Source organism: Siphateles boraxobius, unplaced genomic scaffold (assembly GCF_051911475.1).
Source record: "Siphateles boraxobius isolate OS27281-9 unplaced genomic scaffold, OSU_SipBor_1 198, whole genome shotgun sequence".
NCBI lineage: Eukaryota > Metazoa > Chordata > Actinopteri > Cypriniformes > Leuciscidae > Siphateles > Siphateles boraxobius.
Window position 1 is genome coordinate 1,837,117 of NW_027508808.1, and position 25,384 is coordinate 1,862,500.

The window sequence follows — 25,384 nt, forward strand, 5'->3', positions numbered from 1 at the left end:
TACCAGCCGTTTGTTGTAGTCCTTAAAAAGCAAATTTCTGGAAAAGAAAATCTCTCCCTTTGCTTTGAACTTTGAGCGTCGTAACTTTATAGATGTTGTTTATGATCAAACAACAACATTACACACTAGCTAAAGTTAGAAAAGTGAAATTATGATCAAACATCCCTTTAGGAGAAGGCATCATCGCCCTTCACAGACAAGGAACAGGATACACAAAGATAGTAAAGGCTCACAGTATAATCTCACAGTTCTGAGGTTATAAACAAGATGGCGCCGGTGTGTGTGGCAGGACGTCTACATGTTATGTTTTTATCGTTTTTATTGTCTCCCTTGTCAATTTACTGCCACTCTCTTATTGTCTACGAATTTCAACAATTGATCGACATTTAGCCATCTATGCCCAAGCTGTACAAGACCAATGAGACTCAATTTTTAAATTTAAATTTTTAAAATTTCAAATTCACTTTATTAGCATGACTGTGTAGCACAATGTTGTCAAAGCATCAACATTATATAATATATAAATAATAAAACAAATTAAAGCTGCAAGCAGCATTTATCGGGGTTCGAGCATTTAAGGCCTTTAAGCACATAAGCATTAAAGACATTAAGTTTTATTTAGCAAGCATTTAACCACTGAAATTATAGGTTTAAAAGACCATTAACAGCCAATACAGGCAATTTTCCATAGGAAATACATGGTTTTTAAGCTTTTTAACAGTTATAGCACCACCTATGGTCCGATCTCCATAAAATTGTGCATGCTTGTTTACTTTGTTATGACACATATGCCCACCAATTTGTGTGAAGTTCTGAGTTTTTGTTTAGGATCTCCCCAAATTGAGGCCTACCATCTGGCCAGGTTTCAAGTCTCCAGCACTTACGGTTTGTTCTGCACGATGCGTTTTACAAATCCTTACAATTACAATAGGGTTTCAGCACTTTGTGCTTGAACCTCTAATAAAACATATATGTATAGATCATGTTTTTTGTAGCATTGTAAATAGATAGATTATTTTTATTTATCTATCTTAATAAATACAGTGGGTCACTTTAGAGAATTAGATGTCTCTGCCATTGTGAATAGCTAACACATTCTTAGCCGCTAGTGCAGCTGTACTATCATCTTCTCCAAGTCTCTCTCTGAACTTGACAGTTTTTGCTCTGGCCTCGCTGGATATCATGGCAAACCATCACTGTCTCAGACAGACGACGTAGAAGAAGACGCGCAGGTATTACCGCGAGGATAAACTTGGCTCTGGCTGCGGGCGGTTCTGCGCGGGCTCATTACTTAGTTGATCAGACTCGCTGGATTCCCCTTCCCGCTCTTCACAACGCAGTTCCTCTGGGATTCGGCGAAGGAAGGCCGGCCATCGTTATCTGAGCTCGCTTCGCAGATCGTCTCGTGACTTTGGTTGTGTGAGTGTAAAAACAACAAATATGAGAAATGAAACTAGACAGATGTCTAACTTTGAAACCTTTTGGTTACCTAGTAACAAGAGGGCTTGTCTATGAAGAACCAATCAAATTGTGGGGAAATTATGTAATGTTTCATGTCATCTTTCCATTCCTTTACTCTATGAAAACTGTTGTATTCGTGTTTACTGTTGGGATTCTCAATGGGATTTGTCTGGGATCCTCCGGCCTTGTTCTACTTGGGAGAGATGCTCTGAGAACTGCTCAGGAAGATCTCCTGGTCGTGATTAAAGCATTTAGAGGACATTTGCTGAAGTCTGTGTTTATTACGGCTGCACAGCAGGTTAGATAGGGAAGCACGTTAGTTAGAGAAGCAAGAAGTGAGAGATTCAGAACTCAAAGCCAGTTGTCGACAGGAGACGCAGAGCTGGAGAATAAAGTATGAAGTGTCGACTGGAGACGGCTCAGGTAATTAGGTTCCAGGTACGTAGTTAGGTTTAGGGAAAAATCTACCACAACTGAGTCATGGGTAAAATCAGGTGACCCAAGTCCTTTCTCTGAAGTAGTAACGCCAAACATTTAATTTATCTATACCCCTCTTACAGATACAACAGACGTAATAAAAATTAACTAAATAATAATAGAGGAGAGAAAAAAATTGGTATTAACTGGAGGATGAGGAAGATATGATAATAAAGAAGAGGACAAATAATAACAACAAAAAATAAGGCTATTACTAATATGTTAAAAAAAAATCCTCTAATTCTGTATTGATCATTTTAATCTACCGACCACCGGCATAAAATAATTTTATTGAAGAATTTGCTGACTTTTTGGGGAATATTCAGACTAAATACGATTGTATTTTAATTTTGGGTGATTTCAATATTCATGTCTGTTGTGCAGCCAATCCCTTAGCAAAGGATTTTTTAAACCTCATATCTTCACTAAACTTAGTGCAATGTGTAAACGGTCGCACTCACTGTCTTGGTCATACATTAGATCTGGGGCCGGATTCACAAAGATACACTTTGACTATGGCTTAAATATAGTAGATAGTCCGACTTCAGATAGACATCTAAATCAGACCGTTGCACAAAGCACTCACGACTTTGACTATCTTAAGTAGGACTACACTGCAATGTAGTCTGGGTAAAATAAGACACTTTTCAAAACAAAAAACATGGCGGATCAAGTAAGCGTATTCAACCGCTCAGTGCAGTTTACCCCAGCGGAAAACATATGTTTGTTGGAGGAGGATAACAGTTACAAGGACATTTTACTTGGGAACTTTAGCGGAGAAAGTAGTAACAAGAAGAAATGTTTAATTTGGAAAAAGATACGACAGTTAATAGCGTTAATCCGACCGTTGAGCGGAGCGTTAAAGACGTACAGAAAAGATACAAAAACATGGTACAAGATGCCAAAAAATAAATATTTAAGACGAAATATCCAAAAACTGGAGGAGCCATTTTCCCTTTTCTTTTGGCTGTTTGTAATGTAACTGATTGTTACTGCTGGTTGCCATGGTAACATAGAGTCTTATGGTGCGTTCTATTATTTATCCGTGTCGGAGTTCCGACTAGGAAGACGTTGCGTAGCAACACGCCCCCTTTCCTATGATTTCCCAGTTCGGAAGTTGGACAATCTTGAGGACACCGAGCAAGAATTCCGATACGGGATCCAAGATGGCAGCGTCCTGTGGGACTTTGTTTAAATGATGATTTTAATCACTGGTATTACTGCAATACCTCACTGCACCCGTATCACTGCCTGTGGGTATGGGAATCGGTCTTGTTGTGAGTGCAATATTGAATGATGCCTTGTTTCAAACAGGTGTTAGTAACGTGGCTAGCGTTGCTAACAGAAGATAAACTAAAACATGAAATAAAGTGAAAATTTTAGAAGTTCAAATGGCTGCGTTTTGATAAGCGCCTGGTTCTCGGCCAGTTCTACCATAGCAACAGCTTTCCGGGTGGCGTCCATGTTTTTCTCCGACTCGGACGCTCAAAACATATCAGAACGCTTGAAGTGTGGAATTGACGTCATATCCGAGGGCCGAGTCGGTTCGTTGACAATAATAGAACGCAGGATTAGACCTAAGTTAGCCTGGGGTAAGGTGTCTAATTATTTTTGGTCTAAATTAAGTCAGTCTTTATTTTTGTGAAACAGTCTAACTGTGCGTTCACACCGCCGCCCGCGAGAGTGGCAAAATTCGCTCTCGCCGCCCTTCCAGCGACGCCGTGGAAAGATTCGTGGATGCTCTGATGCTCTGACGTAGATCAAATACTTGGTCTTTTTTAAAACTTCATTTAAGGGGGCTGCAAATCAAACAAGCATGTCGATCGTTATTTTTGCAGAAAAGTGATCGGTGGAAAGAACTTAACGATTACAGTGACATGTTTGCTAACGAAATAAACCAATTAAAAGCCATGTGTGTGGTGTGGCTTTTGTGTTCATGGTTAAGTTCTATTCTAATTTACATTCCCGCAGAAAAAAAAGTGTATTAACGTGAAAATCTTGTCTATAAATAGTGTTACACGCCTTATCAAATTCAAATGATCAACGTCTCCTCTATTTTGCTTGGGAACTAATGTGGTCGGAACCAAAGTTTACAGGACTGCGTTCTCTGGAATCCTCTCAAATGGAGCACTTCTACATTCCGATTCGTTGCCGCCGAACCGTGTCATAGCTTATTACCATAAAGTTGACCAGATTTCAACTCTCGACGCCGCTCTCACCGTCCAAGACGGGCCGCCCACGGCGGAGCTCGCCGCCGGCTCTCAATAGCCGTGTTTCCACTGCCGGGCCAGGGCCGAGCCTTGCTAGTGCGTGCCAGGGCCAGTCGCGTTTCCATTGTCACTTCCGGTGCTTGAGCGGGGCTTACTTGGGGCCAACGACCAGGATTTCTGGCCTGTCGAATACCTTGGGCCAAAGCGGGCCAGCTCGGGCTAGAGGCGTGGTCAAGGTAAAAGGCGTAGTTTATCGGTGTTAGGGAAAGTTATGGTCTGCGGCAAGATGCACATTTCACTTTTTTATATAGCGCAAAATAATCGCTGCTCGAAATGGGGAATCGCCTGTAACATTACTGCCTGTCGAAGATACCAAAGCTCTACTGAGCATTTGGGCAGAAGAAAGGGTACAGTGTCAATTTGACGGCGTTTGCAGAAACACGAACGTTATAAAATACATCGTTGCTGAAGCTAAGCATTCAGCGAACAAAGCTTTAAGTTTCCGGAAAAAATAAAAAAGTTGCGGACGCAGTACGAGGCGATTAAAACGCACAATTGACAAAGCGAAGCCGAGAGAAGGAATTTTCCATGGTTCGACTGAATGGACAGTGTGCTGGGTCACAGTCCCTCTGTTAGTGGCGAGAGAAGTTGGGACACTTTGGCAGCCACGGCCGGTGAGTTAATATACATGCTATCTTCCTAACTAAAAAAAATAATAAATTCATAATACCCGCTAAAATGGGTTAGGTTGTATGACGTTTTATCCAGAAAGGTGTGTTAAGGACAGGGTTTCGGGCAGCGCTGCGGGGCTACTGGCCCGGCAGTGGAAACACGAGCCCGGTGCTTGAGGCCCGAGGCCACTGGCCCGGCTTGGCTCACTGTTAGCCCTGACCCGGCCCTGGCCCGACAGTGGAAATGAAATGACTACTGAAAATGAATGATTTCCGGCCACTTTGACGCTCTCGCCGGCGGCGGTGTGAACGCACAGTAACTTGCATTAGACAAGTCTATGAGCAAATTTTAGACTTGTCTAACACTATAGACCGGTCTAAAATAGCTTTGTGAAACCACCCCCTGATATTGACTTGGTTTATCTGTTGCTGATGATGTCACTAGCGACACTTCCTTTTCCACCCAGTACCAAACCAGCTCGAGCATGCTGGGCTCGTTCTCTGACTGCTCAATCTTGTAATGCATTTCTAATATGTATCTGGAGGAATTTCAATCTCTTACCTCAGACTCTGTTCCTTCCCACTTGAGTGTTGATGGTCAAGTGCAACTGTTCAATAATAGATGTTGTGTTATTTTAGATGATATTGCACCTCGAAAGCTTGTTAATCGGAAATGCAAATCCCAACCATGGATAAACAATGATATTCGGGAACTTAGACCACAATGTCATCAGTGTGAATGAAAGTGGAAGACGGATGGGCTTCAGGAATCATGAAATACTGAAGGCCTCTTTGCATAATTTTCAAAGGCGAAATATTTATCGGACATCATAGCCAAAAATTCTTACTGTTATAGAATTTTATTTTCGACGATTGACTCTGTTTTAAACCCCCCGATGCAGATATTTCCAGAGATTTCATTTCACTTTAAAAACTTTAAGTATTTCCTAGATAAAGTTCAAAATGCACAGGTTCAATTATCTACAATGGCAGGTTCTATTCCAGACCCCATTTTATCCATTAGTCAATGGAGTGATTTTGAATTAGTCTCTTTACAGACATGTAGAGAAATTGCTCTAAAATTAAAAACCACGTTTTCTCCCCATAATGTTTTGCCCTCACGATTTGTAAACGCCTTCGACTCCATCGGTCTTGATCTAGTAATGATAATAAACAACTGTCTTTTACCAGGGACTTTAAATTAGCTTCGGTGTCGCCCATCCCAAAGAAGCCTTTGTCTGATCCTGCAGTTTACTCAAATTTTCCACCAATTTCCAACCTGCCGTTTTTATCAAAAATTCTAGAAACTTTTTTTATTTATGCAGCTACAAAATTATTTGAATAGTAATGGTATTTCAGATATTTTTCAGTCTGGTTTTAAAACCTTACACAGCACAGAGACGGCTCTTTTGAAAGTGTTTAATGTCATTTTAATGTCCACTGATGCTGGTAATACCATGGCTTTAATAATGTTAGATCTCAGCTCTGCGTTTGGTTTTGTTGATCCCGGTATCCTGCAGTCTCGTTGGGAGCAATGCATCGGATAAGAGGCACTGTACTCGACTGGTCTCGGTCCTTCCCGTCCAACAGAAGATCCTCTGTAAATATAGTGAAGCATTCTTCTTCTCTAGCACACGTTACATGTGGTGTCAACTTTAACGCCGCTACTGTTTTCACTGTACATGCTACCCACGGGTTCTGTATTAAGAAGATTCGGTGTCTCGTTCCATTGCTATGCCGATGATACGCAGCTTTACATACCATTAATGCGCAATGACAGGTCTCCCATAAATCAATTGATTGACTGTCTTCAAGATTTGAAAGCATGGCTAAACAACAACTTTCTCCATTTGAACGATGACAAAACTCAAATTGTCCTGTTTGGGCCTACCGAGAAAACTGATTTGAGCAATGTTGACTTGGGTTCCCTCACTTCATATCGTTCTTTTGTTGCAAAGAATCTGGGTTTTACACTGGATAGTGGCCTAAAATTGAACAAACAGATCAATACAGTTGCAGTTCCAGCTTTCACCACCTCTGAAGATTAGCGAAAGTTAAACCATTCCTAAGCAGGAAGAGTTTTGAGATTGTAATTCATGCTTTTATTTCATCACGGCTTGATTAGTGTAATTCGCTGCCTGTCTCATCTATTCCTCGACTTCAGCTGGTCCAGAATGAGCTGCACGTTTGCTCACAGGACCACATCACGCCTATTCTACGTTCACTGCACTGTCTATCTATTCAGTATCGCATTGAATTTAAAATTTTGCTGTTTGCTCCTCAATACCTGACTGAGTTGGCACAACTGGCCGTCATCTATCAACACAGCGTCTGGGTTTAGAAGTCTTTTGAAAACGTATTTCTTGTAATTTTGAGACTGCAGAAGTCATTAAAAGTTGCTTTTTCAGTTGAATTTGGGGAAAACACTTGAAAGATTTGTTGTGTTGAGCTATTTCAATTACTTTTGTTTGATTTGTTCATTGCGAACAGCTGAAAGTCTGTACATTTTGCCAATAAACCTGATTTGCAATGCAATTTTGTGCCTGAACGCGTTCATTGAACGATAGTTCACAAACTACTTAATGTACTGTATTAGCCTACTGCCTGATGAACGTTACTGTGAACTCGTTCATTCTGGGGTGCTTCTCAATATCCCTCCTCGTCTCCTCGCTCCTCTGTCCTCCATCCTATGACCCGGAAACCAATCAAGCACAGCCATCTTGAAGGACATCTCAATTCTCTAATTGCACCGCGAGGAGTCGAGGAACGAGGAGTGAGGAGGCTTTCAGAGGGGTCATGAGCGAGGATACACAGGTGTATCCTATGCGGAACTGTTCCATTGACTAAACGTGACGCACGTATACATTCTCCTCCCCCTTCACATCTGTCACAATCTTTTTAAATTATAGTTTACCTATGCAGTTTATATAAACCACATGTAACGGAGGCCAGCTAGTAGTTGCTGTGGGAGTAAACCTCACTCCTCTGATCTCAAAAGGCTCTCTAGAGACAGATGCTAGAGGCTGCAGTCTTTAGCCTCCTTGTTAGAGCGCCTGACTCTCATGCCGGAGACCCGGGTTCGAGGCCCGCTCGGTGCGGGTCGAGTGGGACCCGGGTGAAAGGGGTTACATTGGTGCCGTGACCCGGATGGGAGTGAGGTTTAGGGGGATGAGTGTAACGGAGGCCAGCTAGTAGTTGCTGTGCGAGTAAACCTCACTCCTCTGATCTCAAAAGGCTCTCTAGCGACAGATGCTAGAGGCTGCAGTCTTTAGCCTCCTTTGTTAGAGCGCCTGACTCTCATGCCGGAGACCCGGGTTCGAGGCCCGCTCGGTGCGGGTCGAGTGGGACCCGGGTGAAAGGGGTTACACACACATCTCACATATTTCAACAGGGTATCTTGCAGGGTATTTGAGCGCTGCTGATGACGCTGTGAAGTGACACTCGAATGATCAAGTATTCCAATGTATAAAAAAAGCTTTCATTCGATTCCTCCATCCTCATTTTCTTTCCTTGCGTCCTTCCCTCACAACCTACAGGGGGAGGAGCTGAGGCGCTAGGAAAGGAAGCGAGGAAAGGAAACGAGGATGCACAAATAAGAAATGAGAAGCACCCCTGGTGTCTGTGAACGCCACGCTCTCTCAGTTTACGTTCGTTCAATAGAGTGCCAGATTTCTATAGAGTGAAAACCCGGCTAAAACACATCGTAAACAGGCCTTAATATTTAGTGGAGAAAACACCCAATCTGGCAACACCAGCACCAGTGTCGCACATTCGCATGCGTCATCAACACAAAAAGCAGCAAGGAGGCGTCATATGGTCATTTAAACCAGTTTTATGACATGGTCGTGAGGATGGGAAAAATCTTACATTTCTGTGCAAACTTTCCCCGCCGATAAAATTAGTGCTGTCTGTGGTTCTATATGGGCTGGGGCAATAATTTGGAAAAATAATAGTTCGCAGCAACATATGGAAAAAAAGAACTATGAACTAGTTCAAAATTTGGAAGTATGAACTATGAACTGAACTAGCAGTAAACCACCCCTTTAAGCAACATTCATGTATTATTTCTTTCTTTTGATATTTGGCTGAAATATGGCAGACGTATTTGTATGATTCATTCAACCATGATATCTCCGGTTCCACTTTCATGTCTTGTAAAATCAAACCCTTCAGTGCATGTACATTAGAAACATCCTGATCCATTGACTCGAGTGAAGAGGAGAGCAGCTCTCGCTCACGGCCTGATGAACACCACCGTAAATCTGTCAATAGCCTCGAATTAATCTCGCTTTTATAGCGCTGTTTGTGAACGAGATCTCAGCTTTTGTACAGGATGAGTCTCTAAACACAGCTGGACACACACACACACACACACACACACACACACACACACACACACACACACACACACACACACACACACAGACACACACACACACACACACACACACACACACACACACACACACACACACACACACACACACACAGACACACACAGACACACAGACACACACACACACACACACACACACACACACAAACACACACACACACACACACACACTCAGTCAGACACACACACACACACACACACACACACACACACACACAGACACACACACACACACACAAACACACACACACACACACACAAACACACACACACACACACTCAGTCAGACACACATCTGCTCCACTGCCACTGTAAAGACTTCAGCAAACAGGATCAACAAACTGATTCTGGCCTTTCCGGTTACTTCCAGTTAACGAACGGAAACGCTGTTAGAAACACAATAACTCTTCAGGAGAGTTGCTATGGAGACCGTTTTAATGACATCACACATCTTGACACACCAGATTCTTTGACATTGTTTGGAATAATGTCACTATAAGCTAATCTTCAATAAACATCTGTAGTGTCTCAAAGAAAGAGACACTACTGAAATGTACACACGTCGTTCATCACAACAGACACACACACACACACACACACACACACACACACGCACACACGCACGCACGCACGCACACACACTCTTTTCTTCTTTATGGCACATTTGATAAGCTGTATGATTAATACATGACCAAACAACACATGCAATTCATATGATAATGAGTGTTTATAGAAATATATCATGTTTAATTTTTTAGAGCATTATATACACTTTCAGGGACGACGTTGTAAATAGAACTCGACTCAATTTTAAAGAACATTTTATGTCAAAAAGATTCTATATTATGGAGAAATAACCTTCTCATTATTGCATAATACTTCCATGTTTAACAGGTTATGTAATGTTCTTCTGGTGTGTTTACGGTTTCATTCGTAACATTTAATTGACATAAAACATTTATTAAAACAAAATTAATTACAACTATATACATTTTTTGCATGACTAGACAACACCAAAATATAGTATTTTTTTATTTGTTAAAAAAATTCAAATAGTGAAATATTATTCCAGTGTAAATCATCAGTTTTCTATGTGAATATATAGTAAAGTGTAATTTATTCCTGTGATCAAAGCTGAATTTTCAGCATCATTACTCCAGTCTTCAGTGTCACATGATCCTTCAGAAATCACTATAATATGATGATTTGATGATCAAGAAACATTTATGATTATTATCAGTGTTGAAAACAGTTCATATTTTTGTGTATTCTTCGATGAACAGAAAGTTCAAAGGAACCGCATTTATTTGAAATAGAATATTTTGTAACATCATAATGTCTTCTGATCAATGTAATGCATTTGTGATGAAGAAAAACTATTAATTAAGATTGTAAAGGTTTTTTAATGTTGTTGAACAGTCATGTCTTTTAAGTGCATGAGTGTGTGTGTGTGTGTGTGTGTGTGTTTCCGCTGAGGATTCTGGGATGAAATGCTTTACACACTTCAGAACCTGACACATGAACATCAGACCTGCAAACACACACACACACACACACACACACACACACACACACACACACACACACACACACACACACACACACACACACACACACACACACACACACACACACACACACACACACACACGTATACTCTCGTATCTGGATCTCTCTGCTTGTCTACGAGTAAATAAGTTCATCTTCTGGGTTAAAGACGGGTCATTCGGGACGGTTGCTGTATCCGCCCATACAGGCTCGACTAGAAGAGACTCTTAAAAACACATTCTCTCCGGTAATGGAGGAAAACACCTTTCACAACACAAAGACACAAGATAATGTTTCAATGTCTCATGGGACAACATGTCATTAACTCTCCGTCACGTCATTCATGTCACACACACACACACACACACACACACACACACACACACACACACACACACACACACACACACACACACACACACACACACACACACACACACACACACACACGGGGAGTAAATCACTGCAATGTCATTTTCACCCTTTAATTATGTCTGGTTGTATAAAGTTGAGGTATGGAGATAAAAACCGGCTCAGTCCTCATGTGACCCCTTAAACACACTCACTTTACCTCACAATCCTCACCATTTTCATGGATTAGAAGATTTTATATAAAATATGTATATGGATTTTATAAGATACAAAAAATCAGAATTGTGATGTAAATTTTATATGTTATTCCAGGGTGAAAACAAGTTTCTTACAGTGGCAGCAGTTTCCTCACTATAAATGAATGTACATTTATTTATAATATAAATCCACCTAATTCAACTTAAAAACAAGTTCTTTGATTTCAAATCAAGTTGAATCTCAAATTATCTCAATAACATGACATTGGTTTAATTATTTTGAGGAGTTAAAGTAATGGAAAAGCATATGCATATTTATACTGTATCTCATCATCTAAAGCTTTGTCCTAAACATGTCTAACTAATTGCGGCTTTTACTCTTTGTTTACCGTTTGAAACAATCAATCAACATCAGAACAATTTCATTCTGATACTGAAAAGACTTTAAATAAAATAAATTTAAGGTCAAGTGTTTGTTCAAAATAAATAATGGGAATAAAGAAAATAATACCGTACATGAATTAAAAGAAGAAAAATAATGAATAAATACAATAAAACACACACACACACACACACACACACACACACACACACACACACACACACACACACACACACACACACATATATATATAAGCGCAGAAAATAATATATGATGCTACAACAAAGGAAAAATTTGTTTTCTGTGTCTGTCTCCAGATACAAGCATTAATGGACAGGAATGAACACCTGGTAAAGTTAGAGCCATACACTTTATTTATCAGAAAATCAAAGTCCCCAAACAATACATTCATATATACATTAGGTGGAGAGGAACTGTACAGATATGCCACACACACACACACACACACACACAGATCTCCACAGGGACGGAGTGTAGTGTAAATGAATCTGACTGACTGCATTAATTCTCTCATCCTTCAGTCTTCCTCTTTCCTCTTTTACACATTTATTTTACTCTTTTCCAACACTTTCAAAATCTCCCGATGTTTTATTCCATAACTCTTCCACACAGCTGTCAATCATAACCGATCTCTTCTGGTCCCCTATAATAAACAGAATGTTTACAGAATAATCCGTGTGTTCAATCCCTTTAATAAAGTGCCCTCAAAAACCTACAGAAAATATGTGTACATCCAGTGCTCGAAGTGGGGCGGTACTCACTGGTAACCAGTACCTGCACTTTTTTACTCTTAAGCGTACCTGCACTTTTTCTTGCGTAGCCTACCGCTACTTCTCGCATGTAGCCGGTACTCGACCACTGACAGAAAAAGCGCCAGTGTCACGCCCGTTGATATACTTCGTTTGCAGTGCGTATTTTTCCCGCACCCATGTTAACAGGTTCGAGCTTTCACACTGCTCGCGCACGCGGTCCGTCAATGCGCTCCTGGTGCTGTGCGGATACAGCAGTGCAGAGATCGTTCCGAGTCTATGTGCGGATACAGCAGTGCAGAGATCGTTCCGAGTGTATGTGCGGATACAGCAGTGCAGAGATCGTTCCGAGTCTATGTGCGGATACAGCAGTGCAGAGATCGTTCCGAGTCTATGTGCGGATACAGCAGTGCAGAGATCGTTCCGAGTGTATGTGCGGATACAGCAGTGCAGAGATCGTTCCGAGTCTAGTGCGGATACAGCAGTGCAGAGATCGTTCCGAGTCTAGTCCGGATACAGCAGTGCAGAGATCGTTCCGAGTCTATGTGCGGATACAGCAGTGCAGAGATCGTTCCGAGTCTATGTGCGGATACAGCAGTGCAGAGATCGTTCCGAGTCTAGTGCGGATACAGCAGTGCAGAGATCGTTCCGAGTCTAGTCCGGATACAGCAGTGCAGAGATCGTTCCGAGTCTATGTGCGGATACAGCAGTGCAGAGATCGTTCCGAGTCTAGTGCGGATACAGCAGTGCAGAGATCGTTCCGAGTCTAGTGTGTATACAGCAGTGCAGAGATCGTTCCGAGTCTATGTGCGGATACAGCAGTGCAGAGATCGTTCCGAGTCTATGTGCGTATACAGCAGTGCAGAGATCGTTCCGAGTCTAGTGCGGATACAGCAGTGCAGAGATCGTTCCGAGTGTATGTGCGTATACAGCAGTGCAGAGATCGTTCCGAGTCTAGTGCGGATACAGCAGTGCAGAGATCGTTCCGAGTCTATGTGCGTATACAGCAGTGCAGAGATCGTTCCGAGTCTAGTGTGTATACAGCAGTGCAGAGATCGTTCCGAGTCTAGTGCGGATACAGCAGTGCAGAGATCGTTCCGAGTCTATGTGCGTATACAGCAGTGCAGAGATCGTTCCGAGTCTATGTGCGTATACAGCAGTGCAGAGATCGTTCCGAGTCTAGTGCGGATACAGCAGTGCAGAGATCGTTCCGAGTCTAGTCCGGATACAGCAGTGCAGAGATCGTTCCGAGTCTATGTGCGTATACAGCAGTGCAGAGATCGTTCCGAGTCTATGTGCGTATACAGCAGTGCAGAGATCGTTCCGAGTCTAGTGTGTATACAGCAGTGCAGAGATCGTTCCGAGTCTAGTGTGTATACAGCAGTGCAGAGATCGTTCCGAGTCTATGTGCGGATACAGCAGTGCAGAGATCGTTCCGAGTCTATGTGCGGATACAGCAGTGCAGAGATCGTTCCGAGTCTATGTGCGGATACAGCAGTGCAGAGATCGTTCCGAGTGTATGTGCGGATACAGCAGTGCAGAGATCGTTCCGAGTCTAGTCCGGATACAGCAGTGCAGAGATCGTTCCGAGTCTATGTGCGGATACAGCAGTGCAGAGATCGTTCCGAGTCTATGTGCGGATACAGCAGTGCAGAGATCGTTCCGAGTCTAGTGCGGATACAGCAGTGCAGAGATCGTTCCGAGTCTAGTCCGGATACAGCAGTGCAGAGATCGTTCCGAGTCTATGTGCGGATACAGCAGTGCAGAGATCGTTCCGAGTCTAGTGCGGATACAGCAGTGCAGAGATCGTTCCGAGTCTAGTGTGTATACAGCAGTGCAGAGATCGTTCCGAGTCTATGTGCGGATACAGCAGTGCAGAGATCGTTCCGAGTCTATGTGCGTATACAGCAGTGCAGAGATCGTTCCGAGTCTAGTGCGGATACAGCAGTGCAGAGATCGTTCCGAGTGTATGTGCGTATACAGCAGTGCAGAGATCGTTCCGAGTCTAGTGCGGATACAGCAGTGCAGAGATCGTTCCGAGTCTATGTGCGTATACAGCAGTGCAGAGATCGTTCCGAGTCTAGTGTGTATACAGCAGTGCAGAGATCGTTCCGAGTCTAGTGCGGATACAGCAGTGCAGAGATCGTTCCGAGTCTATGTGCGTATACAGCAGTGCAGAGATCGTTCCGAGTCTATGTGCGTATACAGCAGTGCAGAGATCGTTCCGAGTCTAGTGCGGATACAGCAGTGCAGAGATCGTTCCGAGTCTAGTCCGGATACAGCAGTGCAGAGATCGTTCCGAGTCTATGTGCGTATACAGCAGTGCAGAGATCGTTCCGAGTCTATGTGCGTATACAGCAGTGCAGAGATCGTTCCGAGTCTAGTGTGTATACAGCAGTGCAGAGATCGTTCCGAGTCTATGTGCGTATACAGCAGTGCAGAGATCGTTCCGAGTCTAGTGCGGATACAGCAGTGCAGAGATCGTTCCGAGTCTATGTGCGTATACAGCAGTGCAGAGATCGTTCCGAGTCTATGTGCGTATACAGCAGTGCAGAGATCGTTCCGAGTCTAGTCCGGATACAGCAGTGCAGAGATCGTTCCGAGTCTAGTGTGTATACAGCAGTGCAGAGATCGTTCCGAGTCTAGTGCGGATACAGCAGTGCAGAGATCGTTCCGAGTCTATGTGCGTATACAGCAGTGCAGAGATCGTTCCGAGTCTATGTGCGTATACAGCAGTGCAGAGATCGTTCCGAGTCTATGTGCGTATACAGCAGTGCAGAGATCGTTCCGAGTCTATGTGCGTATACAGCAGTGCAGAGATCGTTCCGAGTCTATGTGTGTATACAGCAGTGCAGAGATCGTTCCGAGTCTATGTGCGTATACAGCAGTGCAGAGATCGTTCCGAGTCTATGTGTGTATACAGCAGTGCAGAGATCGTTCCGAGTCTAGTGCGGATACAGCAGTGCAGAGATCGTTCCGAGTCTAGTGTGTATACAGCAGTGCAGAGATCGTTCCGAGTCTATGTGCGGATACAGCAGTGCAGAGATCGTTCCGAGTCTATGTGCGGATACAGCAGTGCAGAGATCGTTCCGAGTGTATTTCCGCTGTGCTGCACGCGGTGAATTAAAGTGACAGCTCATGGTTCGTGGTCAAAACACAGATTGACATGAAAATATAATAAACTCACCATAAATGCATTTAATTAAATAAAATGTAATAATCTAAATGTATTTTGGACTTGCAGACTTGGAGGAGTTCCGTTTTCGCACGCACGTGCACACACGCATGACTTGTTTTAATAGGCTACATTTATGTTGTTAATAAATAACAACAAGTTTTGTTATAAGTTTTGTTTTTCACTGTAGAAATCTCAAATGTCATGATTTGCCAATGCAAGAGAGTACCGGCACCTTTCTTTTCCCACTTCAAGCACTTGCCACGCGTTACAATCTATCAATTTTACTGCCCAGAAAAAGGTTCATTCTCAGATCTACTTTCCTGATTCTTTTCAATCGTCTCAGTCGTTTGGTGTTTTGCTGATTTGATCAGATGATATAACTCCACAAATGTGATGCGATCTGGGAAAACCTCAGGAATTTCACATGGTGAAATTTGACCGGTTACAGGGTTTGATACCACATTAACGCTGGTTTAGGTTTTTTCTTTTGGTTTTCAAGCCTTTCCAAATCTGTCTTTATTTCTTTCATCGTTTATCAGTTAACAAAAGTTATAGTTATCTGAAGTCGGCTGATCGCTATGATTTTCAGGAACGGAATTTTGAGAAAACCACCTTTTTTTATTGCCTTTTTTCATATCACATATTTTAGTAGGCTAGTCATCATAGATTATCATTTGAAAGCTTACAAAGTAAAAATTCATCCTGTGAGAACCGTTCCGAAATAGGAGGATTGAGAGGCGAGCGACATCTTTTAAACGAGCTTCAGCTTTTGTGCTCCGCATCTCACGAATGTTCTGGATAAAAATGAAAATAAAAGCTTGCGTGTCGTTGTAGTTTACACAGGACTGGCGGGAAATGCGCATTGATATAGCTGTATTCTAGATGTTATGTGGTTTATTTCGATAGGTGAACTGTCTTTGCAGTGTTACGAGCTGTGGGCGATTTATTTATTTATTTGCACCTCCGCCGCGCGTTTCTTAAAGGACAATTCCGGCCAAAAATGAACCTAGGGCTGAATAACACATGGTATCGAGTCGGGCGTTCTCTTGGATGTGTTTTCATGATAATCGAATGTGCCCAGTTTTGACGTTAGTTTTACCACAGATTAGCTTATAGCGCTAGTGTATGGGGCATCGAATAAGTAAAAATAAAATCGCTAGTTTAATACCACTAACAAGGCTCAAAATAGCCCTACACTAACACACTAGTATAATGAGGGTCTCGACCTGCAAACCGAAGCATTGAGAACTCTGTAAGTGTACAGACAGTGTAATAAGAAGATACTTTATAAAGACAGTACACTTGACGTAAGAGCAGGAGCCGTCTATGGAGAACAGTCTCGACCAGTCGAACCACGAACGCCGTGATACGAGCTGAACTGTGACTATCGACCACTAATCTGTTGTAAAACTAAAACTAACGATACAACTGGGCACATTCGATCATCATGAAAACGCATCCCAGAGAACGGTCAACTCGGTGCCCATGTGTTATTCAGCCCTAGATTCATTTTTGGCCGGAATTGTCCTTTAAAGAGAAACACAGTCTTTTCAGCTTGCCAATATAAATCGCTATTTTCTGCACTAAACTAGTGAATTTTGCCAATATATATTCAGAGATGACAGACTAGATGTTGTGGAATAATAATTTAATGAAAACCCAATCTTGACAACAACAAAAAAACTGACATTCGACTTATTTTTAGACCCTACTGAAAACGTACCATCGCAACATATGACGGTTTTCCCAGATCGCATCACAAATGTCTCCACTAACATTCAGAAACTCTTCCTGAGTCTCTCCGTAAGGCTGCACTCGCTACTGGTTATTCTGGGATTCTGGATGAGTGAGATTGGTGTGTTTTGTTATTGGCGGAGTTTCTGAAGCTCGTGTAAAGACTCCGCCCTCTTCTGAAAGGAGGCGGAGCTGCAGCTCATTTGCATTTAAAGGGACACACACACAAAAACTATGCGTTTTTGCTCACACCCAATAATTTGACAAGCTATAATAAATGATCTGGGGGGATTTTGAGCTGAAATTTCACAGACACATTCTTGGCACACCATAGATTTATATTACATCTTGTGAAAATGGGCATAATGTGACCTTTAAAATAAACGCCACTTGGTTGATTTCATGTTGTATACTGTGATGATATTCATACATGTGTGAGGCTTAGATGTCCAGATACTGCACTGATTCCTGCAGGAAGGCATTACAATCAGAAACATCATCAAATCTTCTGGGTCATGGACACATCTTTTACACACACATTCATGTGTGTCAGTGTAATGACTCTCTCCTGAGTCTGTCTCCACACACACACTGATGCTTTTCAGCAAACACTCCTGAATAGAGATGAACATGTCAGGTTTGTGTGAATCGTTACAGAGCGATGAGGAAATACAGACGACGATTAACAACGAGACGCTATCAGGAGCGCTTCACATTTCAGTCGGACGATGTTTGCACTGATCCGGGTTCAGTGTCATGGAGAACTGAGTCTGGGAATAAATGTTGAAATGCAAAGCTTGGATTTCATGCAGATTTACATCATTGTGATCTTTTAAAGGGATATTTCAGACAAACATTTAAATGCCGCTGTCGTTTACGCATCTTCATGGCATTTCAAACATTTCTCTTTCTTCTTCTTGTGATGCATCTTGATATGCCTTTTTTGGGCATTTAGTCCAATAGCGTTGAGGTCATGCCATTTGAGGTCAGTACGATTTTGTTTTTGTTTTTTGAAAGACGTATTTTTTATTCAGCAAATTTTATTCAGTCATTAAATTGTTCAAAAGTGACAGTAAAGACATTTGAAGGTTTAAACACTTTCTCCATTTCAAATAAATGCGGTTCTTTTCAACTTTCTATTTAACAATTTTTTTTTTAAAATAATAATCATAAATGTTTCTTGAGCTTCAAATCATCATATTATAGTGATTTCTGAAGGATCATGTGACACTGAAGAGAGTAATGATGCTGAAAATTCAGCTTTGATCACAGGAATAAATTACACTTTACTATATATTCACATAGAATTAACTGTTTTAAGTTGTAATATTATTTCACAGTTTTTACAGTATTCTTAATCAAATAAAAGCAGCCTTGCTGAACAGAGGAGACTCTTTCAGAAACATTAAAATCATGCTGACCCCAAACACTTGAGCAGTTGTACAGTATATACTGTATATGTTAGAGACACAATTCACTTGCAGACGCAAGATTAGGATTATGATACTTTCTGAGTACTTAATAATGACATTAATGTGAATCAATGATGACAATTCTCGTTTTTAGGGGTGAACCGTCCCTTTAAGGACAGAAATATCACACAAAGTGTCAGAGAGGAAAATATAAAGAAAACAAAATAAAAGTCTTTGTTGTATCATTGAAGCACAAGGAATGAATATAATCCAATCACACAAGCTTTTCATCCGTACCACTATCGCTCTGCGTATCATGGATTAACAGAGAGAAAACAACAACAACACAAAAGAAACAGCAGATGAAGAAACCAGAGGTCATAGGAAAGGTCAGGGCAGATCTGCGATCTGATTGGATGAACAGCTCTAAACAGTTTCCATGGCAAACAGTCTTCCAATCAGAGTATCAGTTTATATGAGCATCACACACACACATTAGCAATATTTTTTTCTCCATAATAAATTACAGGCACAAAAACATTCATTGAGAGCAAAAGGTCAGCATGACATTCTCAACTAGTTTCTTTTTTTTTTTTTAAACCATGCATTTACAGTAAGGCATTAAAGCAACAGAGTCAACGACAGCTTAGAGTGACTTTCCATATCAATGACGCTCGAACACACCAACTAAAAAAGAAGCTATTCTTAAAAACAAAAGGCAAAATTTGGTGGAAATTTGAGATGGCAGAATGGGACGAGTCCAACCAATCGACTTCTGCGACGTCACTGTACCTTATCGATCGGCGGATGGATGGATGAAATTGATTTTCTGAGGTAGACAATACAGGCATATTTCATTCTCATCCTAAACTCTGCTTTAGTATAAAGTGACTCTTTTTGAATCTTTAAATTAAAAGGTCAGTTTTCATGCTTCAGAAACTCTCTCTCTCTCTCTCTCTCTCACACACACGCACGCACGCACGCACGCACACGCACACGCACACGCACACGCACACACACACACACACACACACACACACACACACACACACACACACACACACACACACACACACAGCAGGCAGTAAATCAAGTGTACAACTTTATATCTGCATAGCGGCCCGGTCCAAGTACACTTAAATGGCACCATCCATCTCTTCTCCTCCATAGTCCTGTTATTACCGCTTTTAAGGGACTGAATGAAATCTGCGTAGCGATTACTCTCTTCACATCTGTGGGTCTCAATGGAAAATGGCTGAATGCTCTATTTCAGTAATATCTCAAAATGTTCATGTTCAGATTGATATTCCAGCAAACCCAGCTGAGTTTGCATGTTGAGACAACACTATCGTCAGAGAAAGTCTATAGGAGGAGGTTCAGGTTCACCGTGTGTTTGTTCACGTCCAGATATCCACATTATTCCTGACGAGTTTAATGCGCTTGAATTATGGGCGGCACTTCTGGTTCGGGGAACTTCCATTCAAAAGCACCGAAACAAATCATTTCAAATCATAAGTTTGCCCTACAGATAAAGCCGATCCGTCAGCTTGACTGGATGAGCTGTCAATCTTCCCGTTTTTTTTTTCAGACATCATGAGAATAACGAAACACTTGGTATTTTAACGTGACGTTATAACAAGAATATCAAGAGCTCTTTTCAGTCGCTGTCTTCTGTTCCTCGTGATTATGAAAGTGTGAAAAATTACAACATATTCTGCACATTTGTGGTCTGTTCTCACGATTTAATTTACCATAAATCCCATTAATAATTCACTGGAATGCACAAAGTATCTCTCGTTTTTCTCCTCAAATCCTCACGTCTCTTTGTTTGTTTGCCTCATGTTTGTTTTCACTGGAAAATATTTTAGCAATGTTTTTGGCCATTTTATGTATATTTTGTATAAAATGGCCTTTTATGTACACTATATTGCATAAAATTAAATTTTATGCATATTATATGTAAATACAAATAACCCTGCTTTTTGGGTTATTCATTGCCTGTTGAAAGTACCTTATTGATGCTTTTACACTTTATTAAATGTTCGATGTTTTAAGTGCTTGTTTGAAGTTTTTAAAAAACGTATTATTGCGTTCATAAAGCGAGTCTCTCACTGATTGTTTGCAGCTTAACAGAAGTAACACCCATAATCCACGCAGGAATACGGTGGATATGAACGGCGACCTTTCAATGTTCCAGAAAACCAATGATTCTCGTATTACGATGAACACCCAAATGTGAAAGTTTCCACGATGGCGTTAAAGTTTCTGTACAGAGGAGATGGCGATGGTAAAGTGTGTGTGCAGGTCTAAGATTAAAGATCCACGAATGTGAGCTAGCGAGAGAAGACAGGTCTGGAATCATGAAGGCATTTGAGTGCATGTTTTCTTCCATACGGTTGATCCATACGGGATTCTCCATTATGCCTTCGGGATCTCAGTAGCACTTTAGTTCACTGATAGTCTCGCAAACGCTGAAGACGTTCATCAACGTCTGCTTGATCTGTATCGAGATCTATAGATCTATATTGTATCTATATGACCCACTATAGAGTCCGTATGGCCACGGGGTAAAGCAGAGACATGTGTTCGGCTCCTTTGATGGGAAGTTTCCGACTGGAGTAGAAGTGGATGATCTCGGGAACGCTGTCGAACACACAACTGTTCTGACCCAACACGTACTTGTTGTCTTTGGTTCGGGACAGCTTCATGTGCATGAACCCTTGACTGCTCCTGTGAGAGAAACAACACAGAAGAACAGGGTTATTGAAATGGGACATTTCATTTAATATTCAACTATATTAATGATCTTCTGCATTGACACTATTATATGAGAACTGAACTGAACGATGACATCACGGTTTTCTCCAGAGCGGTTATACATATATATATATAAATTAACTAAATTAATATGAAACATCACTGAGATTATTTAAGATGTACTGTGATGCTATTTTCTTCTGGAAACAAACTATGTTGCATTATTTTCCTGATATCTCCATCGCTATCTCACGACCAATTCGTACGAATTTGTACGAGTGATTAAAAGGTGGCTAATTCGTACGAATTTTACGAGGTGGCTAATTCATATGAATTTGTGCGAATGACCTAACCCTGACCCCGCCCCAAACCTACCCCTGACCCCGCCCCTAAACCTACCCTGGCCCCGCCCCAAACCTACCCCTGACCCCGCCCCAAACCTACCCCTGACCCCGCCCCTAAACCTACCCTGGCCCCGCCCCAAACCTACCCCTGACCCCGCCCCTAAACCTACCCCTGACCCTGCCCCTAAACCTACCCCTGACCCCGCCCCTAAACCTACCCCTGACCCCGCCCCAAACCTACCCCTGACCCCGCCCCAAACCTACCCCTGACCCCGCCCCAAACCTACCCCTGACCCCGCCCCAAACCTACCCCTGACTCCGCCCCGCCCCAAACCTACCCCTGACCCCGCCCCTAAACCTACCCATCATGTGGGTTGAGACAAATCGCACATGTACATCGTACAAATCGTTTAGGGGTAGATTTAGAGAGATTGAGAGAGAGAGAGAGAGAGAGAGAGAGAGAGAGAGATTGAGAGAGAGAGAGATTGAGAGAGAGAGAGAGAGAGAGAGAGATTGAGAGAGAGAGAGAGAGAGAGAGAGAGAGAGAGATTGAAAGAGGGAGAGAGAGAGGGAGAGAGGGAGAGAGAGAGAGAGAGATTGAGAGAGAGATAGATTGAAAGAGGGAGAGAGATTGAGAGAGAGATTGAGAAAGAGAGAGATTGAGAGAGAGAGAGAGAGAGAGAGAGAGATTGAAATAGGGAGAGAGAGAGAGAGAGAGAGAGAGAGATAGAGATTGAGAGGGAGAGAGAGAAAGAGAGAGAGAGAGGGGGGGAGAGAGAGAGAGAGAGAGATTGAGAGAGAGAGAGATTGAGAGAGAGAGAGAGAGAGATTAAAGGTGGGAGAGAGAGAGAGGGAGAGAGAGAATGAGAGATTGAGAGAGAGAGAGAGAGAGAGAGGGAGAGAGAGAGGGAGAGAGAGAGATTAAAAGTGGGAGAGAGAGAGAGAGAGAGAGAGAGAGAGAGAGAGAGAGAGAGAGAGAGAGAGATTGAGAGGGAGAGAGATTGAGAGAGAGAGAGAGAGAGAGAGAGAGAGAGAGAGAGAGAGAGAGAGAGATTAAAAGTGGGAGAGAGAGAGAGAGAGGGAGAGAGAGAATGAGAGATTGAGAGAGAGAGAGAGAGAGAGAGAGAGAGAGAGGAAGAGAATGAGAGAGAGAGAGAGAGAGAGAGAGAGAGGGAGAGAGAGAGAGAGAGAGGTTGAGAGAGAGAGAGAGAGAGAGAGAGAGAGAGAGAGAGAGAGAGAGAGAGATTGAAATAGGGAGAGAGAGAGAGAGAGAGAGAGAGAGAGAGAGAGAGAGAGAGAGAGAGAGAGAGAGAGAGAATGAGAGAGAGAGAGAGAGAGAGAGAGAGGTTATTGGGAACAGGGGAAGAGAACAACATGTGATTAGTTGTCAGACTCGTTGGTAAACGCGTCACGTGTGTCAGTGATGTCGGACTGGAGACCGCGAGCTTTAATGAACGCCGTCGAGAGCTTTTAACGTCTGGCGGGTTTACAGCGACTCAGAATGCAGATTAACAGTCAAGGACGGAGAGAACCGGCACACGGTCTGAGTTATTCTCAGTTGTGAATGTAATGCTGTGTTTATTAGTAATGCTGAATGTTACTCGTACTAAAGGCCGGTTACTCGGACAGGATTAGTTTAATTTATTACACGGCTCTGTGGAATGCTTGATTCTGATTGGTCAATCGAACTGTATATTATTCCCAGATAACAACAGAACACAGAAACACAGACTCATCGGGTCACTGAAGTCACCAGCGCTACACACTCGCTAGGAACGTTTTTTCTTCGTGGACGTTTTGCGTTTTGTGATCTAATAAAATATTAAAACCATAAAACCATATCTCTTAAATGTCCGTCTAGTTTGATCTCGCCGCTGAAACTGCTCTCTCCGCGCAAGCTTTGCGTTTAAAGACAATACTTCAACTCAGATTCATATTTCGTGTCTAATTATTTACATATGTGGCAAATAGCCGTGTAAAGCAGGATAATGCATATTCAGCCGGTTGTTATCTCAGAATAAACCCCCTTCAGGTGTGTGTGTGTGTGTGTGATCTCAGAATAAACCCCTTTCAGGTGTGTATGTGTGTGTGTGTGTGCGATCTCAGAATAAACCCCCGTCAGGTGTGTGTGTGTGTGTGTGTGTGCGATCTCAGAATAAACCCCCTTCAGGTGTGTGTGTGTGTGTGTGCGATCTCAGAATAAACCCCCGTCAGGTGTGTGTGTGTGTGTGTGATCTCAGAATAAACCCCCTTCAGGTGTGTATGTGTGTGTGATCTCAGAATAAAACCCCTTCAGGTGTGTGTGTGTGTGTGTGTGTGTGTGTGTGTGTGTGTGTGTGTGTGTGTGTGTGTGTGTGTGTGTGTGCGATCTCAGAATAAACCCCCTTCAGGTGTGTGTGTGTGTGTGTGTGTGTGTGTGTGATCTCAGAATAAACCCCCGTCAGGTGTGTGTGTGTGTGTGTGTGTGTGATCTCAAAATAAACCCCCTTCAAGTGTGTGTGTGTGTGTGTGTGTGTGTGATCTCAGAATAAACCCCCTTCAGGTGTGTGTGTGTGTGATCTCAGAATAAACCCCCTTCAGGTGTGTGTGTGTGTGTGATCTCAGAATAAAACCCCTTCAGGTGTGTGTGTGTGTGTGTGTGTGTGTGTGTGCGATCTCAGAATAAACCCCCTTCAGGTGTGTGTGTGTGTGTGTGTGTGTGTGTGTGTGTGTGTGATCTCAGAATAAACCCCCGTCAGGTGTGTGTGTGTGTGTGTGTGTGTGTGTGTGTGTGATCTCAGAATAAACCCCCTTCAGGTGTGTGTGTGTGATCTCAGAATAAACCCCCTTCAAGTGTGTGTGTGTGTGTGTGTGTGTGCGATCTCAGAATAAACCCCCTTCAGGTGTGTGTGTGTGTGTGTGTGTGTGTGTGTGTGTGTGTGATCTCAGAATAAACCCCCGTCAGGTGTGTGTGTGTGTGTGTGTGTGTGTGATCTCAGAATAAACCCCCTTCAAGTGTGTGTGTGTGTGTGTGTGTGTGTGTGTGATCTCAGAATAAACCCCCTTCAGGTGTGTGTGTGTGTGTGTGTGTGTGTGATCTCAGAATAAACCCCCTTCAGGTGTGTGTGTGTGTGTGTGTGTGTGTGATCTCAGAATAAACCCCCTTCAAGTGTGTGTGTGTGTGTGTGTGTGTGTGATCTCAGAATAAACCCCCTTCAGGTGTGTGTGTGTGTGTGTGTGTGTGATCTCAGAATAAACCCACTTCAGGTGTGTGTGTGTGTGTGTGATCTCAGAATAAACCCCCTTCCAATGTGTGTGTGTGTGTGTGTGTGTGATCTCAGAATAAACCCCCTTCAGGTGTTTGTGTGTGTGTGTGTGTGTGTGATCTCAGAATAAACCCCCTTCAAGTGTGTGTGTGTGTGTGTGTGATCTCAGAATAAACCCCCTTCAGGTGTGTGTGTGTGTGTGTGTGTGTGATCTCAGAATAAACCCACTT

The 25,384-nt window shown here is 42.5% G+C and overlaps 1 protein-coding gene and 1 long non-coding RNA gene across 5 annotated transcripts in view; one reads left to right on the forward strand and one right to left on the reverse strand.

The window, feature by feature from the left end:
- Positions 1 to 12,065: 12,065 nt before the first annotated feature.
- shf (Src homology 2 domain containing F) overlaps positions 12,066 to 25,384 on the reverse strand; it is a 157,520-nt gene continuing 144,201 nt past the window's right edge. For all 4 annotated transcript variants that reach the window (XM_077235573.1, XM_077235571.1, XM_077235572.1 and 1 more), the window contains 2 exons: positions 16,858 to 21,538; positions 12,066 to 16,638 (listed from right to left, as the gene is read on the reverse strand). In XM_077235573.1, the coding sequence (XP_077091688.1) occupies positions 21,352 to 21,538 (187 nt within the window). In that variant the 3' untranslated portion in view covers positions 12,066 to 16,638; positions 16,858 to 21,351. The remainder of the gene's footprint in view (positions 16,639 to 16,857; positions 21,539 to 25,384) is intronic.
- LOC143744127 (uncharacterized) overlaps positions 24,222 to 25,384 on the forward strand; it is a 3,934-nt gene continuing 2,771 nt past the window's right edge. The window contains exon 1 of the long non-coding RNA XR_013205783.1: positions 24,222 to 24,547. This is a non-coding gene — a long non-coding RNA (uncharacterized LOC143744127). The remainder of the gene's footprint in view (positions 24,548 to 25,384) is intronic.